We start from the raw sequence: 6,851 nt of genomic DNA, 5'->3' as shown, positions 1-6,851 counted from the left end.
AAATACATCACCAAAATAAGATAGTAATAATTGTGGATTTTCTAAACTTGGCATGATTAGTACACGAAAGTGCTGCAGTTTTAAGTGTATATTTTCATAGTGATCATTACAAGTCAGCAGCATATGATACAACTGCTCCGTTTATAAATTCAGGGACATAAGAATGCACTGCTGCTATTAACGTCTGCTTTAAGCTGAAAAGTGAGTGAGCACACTTCCGGTTGGTTTCTAACTACTTGCGGCTGACTTACGAGAGGCTTTGAATTGACGCAGCCCTCTTCTCGAGGTTCAGCTGCTGTAGACGTGTGCTGCATGTGCAGCTTCGGAAAGTCTTCACCACGAAGCAACCGTGGGTCATCACTACGGTGCACGCGAGCAACGATTCATGTGTGGGAACCGTCAAGGCAGACTGAGTGAATGGATCCGCATTTACACGCGTCATGCCTTCTATAAAATACACGCTCACTGCAGCTGCTCTTTTGATTATGATAATCTAATTGCTCCCTCTGGTGTTCAGCTCTACCACAACCGCTTCCAATTGAGATAACATCCCTAAAATAAGTCGATGGTAGCGGTCCATTTGCAGATAAATCAATGGGATTGTTTGTGGTCGCGTGCACAGACGGCTTCCTTAAGTGATGCTTAAGCAAAGCAGTTTTACTGTTTAGTTTTTCAGTGAAATACAATGAGGTCAACAAAGGCCTGACCTCTGATGTTAAAGATGAAATAGAACAGAAGCTGGACTGGAGGCTGTGGGGCTCTGAGGAGTGCTTAAACTGCTTGGGTTATGCTGTTACAGAGTTACGAATGCATCGTAAGGTCTTTAAGTGCATCCAAATGATATTTAGTTGGCGTGAACAGTGACTGCCTCCTGCAGACTCAGTAGCCTAGTTTCAGTTCTTTATCGGTACATTTGGTTTTCATTTACAGACCCTGAAGATCCCCTCAGCACAGTCTTTCCTGATTCTTTAGCTTTCGTGTTTGTAGTCTCTTTATTTGTGTATTTAGAAGATGAGTGGCTAAAGGAGCGAGCTTGTGGAAACCCCCTGTATGCAAGTCTCATTTCAAAGGACTCTTATAATAACAGCCAAATTTAGCAGGTTCAAGCAGTTCATTTCCCTTAGCCTGCACAAACGCTGTGTGCGCTCCTCTGGCTGACGTATGAAATGTGATTTCCTTGATTCATAGAATAGGATACGGTAAAATGGGAGGTGTGGGATGTTTGGCGTTGCCTCAGTGATGGATGCTTCTTCACCTCCAAAGCAGTCCTGAAGCCAAGATTGAAGAGCCCGTCTCTGGTTATGGTGCACTTAAGGACCGAATCAATTTACTTGCCACTCTTTCCCTAGGCCAACCCACTCCTGCGTACCTATTTTAGGAAGCAATTAAAGTAAAAGAAAAAGACTTGCGAGTGCCAAGAACATCTGATCCTGGTTCACAACCAACAGGTTGATTAATAGCATCCTCTCTTTTTGATTTACCCGTGTCAGAGTGATGTAGGGTTTCTGGGCCGCACGTCCGCGTCAGATCGCTGTATTTCATTCAGACGATTCACGGGCCCCGTGAGAAGGTGGCTCAGTGACGAAGTCCACAGTGACGAGAAGTGAATTTAGTAATCAAGGGGCCGACAGGCCCCTCCTCCCAGCTCGGAGAAGTATAAATATATTGACGGGATGGTTTTAAGCAAGTGGACATCTAGCCTTGCTCGAAGGAGTGCTCACAGTGCGAAATCCGCTTGAAACATTACATTGAATGCCATGGACAGGGTTACAGCTGTGAGCTACTGTTTAGGACTCCTGAGTTTGTTTCTACTGCTCAATGTAGACGGGAGGAGCCTATTTAATCCAGGTGAGTGTGCAAAACAGCACATTTTATTTGAATTAGAATGCCAAATGCATGCAACTGCTAATTAAATGCTTTGTCTATCACTACAGTTTTATCAAATTTCAACATATTGAGAGATAATAAGCATATAACTCACTGTGTGTTTGCTTTGGTACATCCAGGAAACCCTGCTTTCAGTCAGAAAGAAGACACAGATTCCCAGAGCAAGATTCTGGCACTATTACTGCACAAAAGCTTGGTCCCAGTGGAAAAGGATGATCCTCTGGGTGAGACCTACAAACAAATGCCTGTGATAACATGCACAGGTACATTTCTGCTTTGGTTAACTGGGTCTCCTTTCTGCAGGTGTTGAGCTGGCTAATAAATTAGCTGAGATCGAGGAGGTAAGGCTTATTTTAACTGGCACTAATAAAATGTGATTTCGATGTTATTATAATGTGAACAAGCTGCTCGTGTATAAATGGCGCACTCATTTTTTGTTACACATTCTCAAAAGTTGTTACAGTAATTCACAAAAACATTGGAAAACCTCTCTCGATGTGTTATAATCACTTTGATCTGTATTTCTAGCTGAGAGTGCTGAGGGAGGACCTGGAGCTGGAGAGGAAGATTACAGCTAATATGGTAGAAGGCAAATCCATAACAAGGAAACGCGGAGAACGTAAGCTCTAACATTTACAATCATTACACTATAAATATACTTAATATGAGCTCATTGTACAAAATGCTGTCTTTTTGCCTGTAGCCTGCTTCTGGAAGTACTGCGTTTGAGACGGATGTGAGAGGAGGATAACCACTGTGAAATCTTGCTGCAAAGCCCAACATAGCCTTAAAACTCAGACTAGCAGTAGTATAATCACACTGTATTTATCCCAGCAATATAGAGATGTAACATAGTTGTTTCATTAATAAAGGTTTCGTTTCTTTCTTTTTTTTTTCTTTTCTTTTTTTCCTATTTTATTCCTGCAATTGGTATGGAATTCATTTTTTTTTTTTAAATTGATCAGTGTTTTGAAATTAGATGTGATGAACATGTGACCTTAATTTACAAAATCAACATCATGTTGGATTCAATGAGACATGAAACTAGTGCATGAAACAGGTCTCAGTAAATGTTCTCATAGACTGCAATACACTGCCCCCTGCTGGTCATTATAAAGTCTGCAGATGTCATTTGACATGAATGTCATATTTGTGAAACAAAATAAAGGACTCTGTAAAATAAATGAAAATCAAATATTTATATACAGAATATTTATGTACAAATGCTGAAAAAGACATTTGAACAAGATGCACACCCAGTAAAATAAAAAAAAAAAAGAAAAGTCAGTTTTATCATGTGACTATCATGCTGTCATTTCTGCACAATGCACTTTACACCAGATCAAAATAAAACACTGTGAGGTCGTTCTAACCGGAAGCCCAGAGAGCTTCGACAATGCAGCACAATGCCCTGAAGCATCAGCATCAAAATATACTTCAAGTACCAAAAAGTACTCATTGTGCAGAATGCCCTATTTTTGAATAGCTGGACATTTAATTACTTTATCACCAGCTGTGACTACAGCTGATAATAAACCATGTTTCATAGGGATGTGACTACATTTAGAAATGTCACGCATTTTTAGGTATAAAGCAAAAGATGCAATGAAATAAATAAGCTATCACATATTAATCCAAATGAATTCACTGAAATACATCTGCACATTTCTGCAGCCTGACTTATTACACACGTGAACACAGTACACATTTGTTTACTGCAAGCTTGTTTCAGAGATGTGATGCAGTTAAATCTGTATGCGTCTGTTTCCTTGTAGTGTTAGTAGAGATGGTGAACCTGACACAATCCTGTGTTTGGTGTGAAGGAAACCAGTTAACAGCCGGTTTAGTAAAATTCTCTTGAACTCATGGAAAACTCATCGTCGTCTCGAAGTGAGCAGCTGAAGCGTCCCGTGTGATCAGAGGTCCTCGTCGTCCTCGCTCACCATGACGTCAAGCTCTTTGTCTTTCCGTACGACGCTCTCGGTGATGAACTCCTTGTGCTGCTCCTCCAGCTCACGCAGCTCCGCCTGCAGGCGCTCCAGGTGGAGCACTCGCCGGTTCCTCAGCAGCCGGCTGGGGAATGGGTTCATGTCGTTGAAGGCGATGCTGGTCAGCTTCCTGGCATTGGAGACGGTCTTTGTGAAGAAGCGTAGGTACTGGTAGATCTCCACGCTGTCGTGAATCTTCAGGATGTCGTCCTCTTTGTATTTGAACAGAGCCAGAGTGTATCTGAAGATCACCTGCAGCACAGACACGCATTTCATAACAGGACACTCACGCCACACAATTAATTGGAAACTTTGAGGAGGTGAGTCATAAAATTACTCTTTCAGTTGTGGTGCAGTTGGGCCCTTTACTCATTACAGCTCTGATCGATTTCCTTTTTTTTTTTTTTTTTTGGCCTGTCCCGTTTGGCTCTTTTGCATCAGAATTGTTGTCTAAAGGCAAAGAAAGATGCCCAACGGATTTACTTTACCAAACTGACCATCCCAGCCTTGCCGTAATGGTCCATTTGATTCACCTTTTATTGTTTATTTTATTTTCACTTACTGAATACGGGACAGACTTGACTGGGGGAAAGAAGGGGAGAAAGAAAGAGGGAAAGAGAAACAGCTGAGAAGAGGGACGGGGGAGAAGGGCAAAAGACAAAAACCAACAGAACGGGCAGAGAAAAAAAATGCATATATCAATCACCTGGGTCACCTGCTGAGAAAGAAAAAAGAAAACAAGCAGAAGAGAACAAGAGTAATAGAATAAACAACATCACAATGATATATGGGAATATGACAGTAAATACTAAATGTTAAACATTATTGTGCAGCACATAAGATCAACAGTGTGCTTTGAGGTAGGAGCCAAAAAGGGTGTAGTTTGTGGGTGTGATCACCCGTGTGTACACCTGTGAGCATGGACGCGCTTGTTTTTTGTTTTTTTAAAAGGTTCCTTCATGTAATAATCTGCTAGAGGGTGTGGGGGGGCCACAGCCCCGTCCTCCAGGGCTTGAAGCAGGTGTGGAGGAGATCAAAACTCCAGACATCCAGAGGCCCCCAGAACACAAGAGACCAAGGAAGACCAACAGAGGGGCAGCCGCACCACTGTCCCAGAAAGAGCTGAGGAGAGTCCCAGATGAGGGCTCACTCAGCAGCCGCGGAGCAGAAGCCAGGGGGAGTTGCAGTGACGCGCCCGTGAGCTCCGCCGGCAGCCAGCTGTGCCTGAGTGACCGAGCCCCAGGCCGAGAGGCCGGGGCACCCCACCTCCGAAGTGGCCCGAGCGAGCCCCAGGCTCCAGGCCCCGATAAGCGGCCGTCAAGGAGTGAGCCGGTGTGTACCTGGACGCCCATCCCCGGACACAAAGAACCACCAACGCACCGATGTCTGAGGGGGTCCGCCACTGGCAGGGGAAGTGGTGGTAGGGGGAGATAGGCCTCCAAACCTTGGAGGGCCTGAGATGTCCCCAGAGAGGTGGCGCCTGACACCCAACCTGACATATAGACACAGACATACAGGCACACACAGACACAAACATCCATTCCCACCCTCATGCTCTCATATGCACTTAGTCCACACTCAACCAACGTGGAGACAGACATAAAGAGACGTTGTACACACGATCACACTCCCCAAGCGTACTCTACAAACCGGGTCTAGGTGCCCCCGCCCCTGGAGGGAGGAACTGCACCCAGACCCAGGTGGTGTTTCCCTTTTCCCTGCGGTGGGGGGAGGCAGACCGCCCCGACTCCGCAGCAGCAGGAAGGCTCCACACTCCAGACCGCAGTCGGACGGCCAACTCCTCCTCCTAGCCCCCCTGCTCCAGCAGGTCGCAGAGAACGGGGGTGAGAGAAGACTCCAAACCTCCCTCCACCCGCTCATTGTAATGTTGATGCATGTGTTCTAAGGTGCATTTAAAACCCAGGAGGGCTTGGAGCTACCTGCCAGAGAGCAGCAGGTAAGCGCATGGTCCCTCCTGCTAGCCCTCAATGTCTACGTGTATTTAACATTGAGAGGTGGGCAACGATGCCAGGGGTGGGGTGTACACCCTGATGGTACTTTGGACTCCGTGTATCGTGCCCACCCCCAAGATCCTATATGTATGTGTAATGAGAGTGTGAGTAATGTGAATGTCTAAGTTGTGGGATAAAATTGAGGCAGAGGCAGCCAGAAGGGGACAGAGGGGGGGGTAGCCTCCTCTGCACCCTGGTGACATACCCCTACTCCAAGGCCCTGCATGTGTGGGTGGTTGTGGTGGAGCGGGAAGAGGGAGGCAGCTGGAGATGGGGAGGGAAGGAAGGGAGGGGCAAGTGACCTCTCCCTGGGGCCAGCTCCCCCGCTGACCCCAGTAGGCACCCCCATACTCCGCGACCCGCCAGGGAAAGGGGGCCCAGGCCCATCCAGACCGGGCCCAGTGCAGCAGCGCCGCCCGGCCCCACAGAGCCCGGGACAGTCCACCCAACCCCACCACAGAGAAAACTGCACCCACCCCACCATCCACTCATCTTCCAGACTACATAAGACAATAAACACCCAGGCTGAGATCTTCCTCCACCTCTCCTGTATCTCCTATAAAGGTTTCGTTTCACCGTGGCTTTACATCTAGAATCTGTAAATAATCAGCCGCTCACTGGAAATACTTGAGGGTCACATATGACGAAACATTACACATTACTTTACCTGAGAGTTTTCTTTGCATGACACGTGTGTTTCTGTCGCCCTCCTGTGGTAGAATTGGAAATTACATGCTTGTTTGTTTTTCACACAAGTTCTATCGCCTCATCACTGCTTATAGAAATGCACCGCTGTTAATTTTACTGTGTAAATAAAATCATAATGTGAATCTGTACTTCTTGTTTTCTTTTTTCCTTTAAAAGTTTCAATGTTTAGAATTGATTTTAGGATTAATTTATTTAGTATTTTTTTTTAGTATTTATTTATTTATTGTCATTGTCAAGAACAATGAAATTGCGTTTG

The 6,851-nt window shown here is 45.4% G+C and overlaps 1 protein-coding gene across 1 annotated transcript; it reads left to right on the top strand.

Annotated features, from left to right (window-relative positions):
* Nucleotides 1–1,065: 1,065 nt before the first annotated feature.
* uts2d (urotensin 2 domain containing) lies at nt 1,066–3,126 on the top strand. The gene is made up of 5 exons (XM_086281735.1): nt 1,066–1,848; nt 2,007–2,111; nt 2,191–2,228; nt 2,416–2,506; nt 2,591–3,126. Exons 1-5 carry the CDS (start codon nt 1,758–1,760, stop codon nt 2,614–2,616), a joined length of 351 nt encoding a protein of 116 aa, XP_086137861.1. The 5' UTR covers nt 1,066–1,757; the 3' UTR covers nt 2,617–3,126.
* The last annotated feature ends 3,725 nt before the right edge of the window (nt 3,127–6,851 follow it).

The sequence above is a fragment of the Aulonocara sp. 'chitande type north' Nkhata Bay genome, linkage group LG23 (genome assembly GCF_057382095.1).
Source record: "Aulonocara sp. 'chitande type north' Nkhata Bay isolate Kocher_YH1m ecotype deep benthic linkage group LG23, A_spYH_male_GT1.1, whole genome shotgun sequence".
NCBI classification, from domain to species: Eukaryota; Metazoa; Chordata; class Actinopteri; order Cichliformes; family Cichlidae; genus Aulonocara; species Aulonocara sp. 'chitande type north' Nkhata Bay.
Note: the sequence above shows the minus strand (reverse complement) of the source record. Positions and strands in the feature narration are given on the sequence as shown.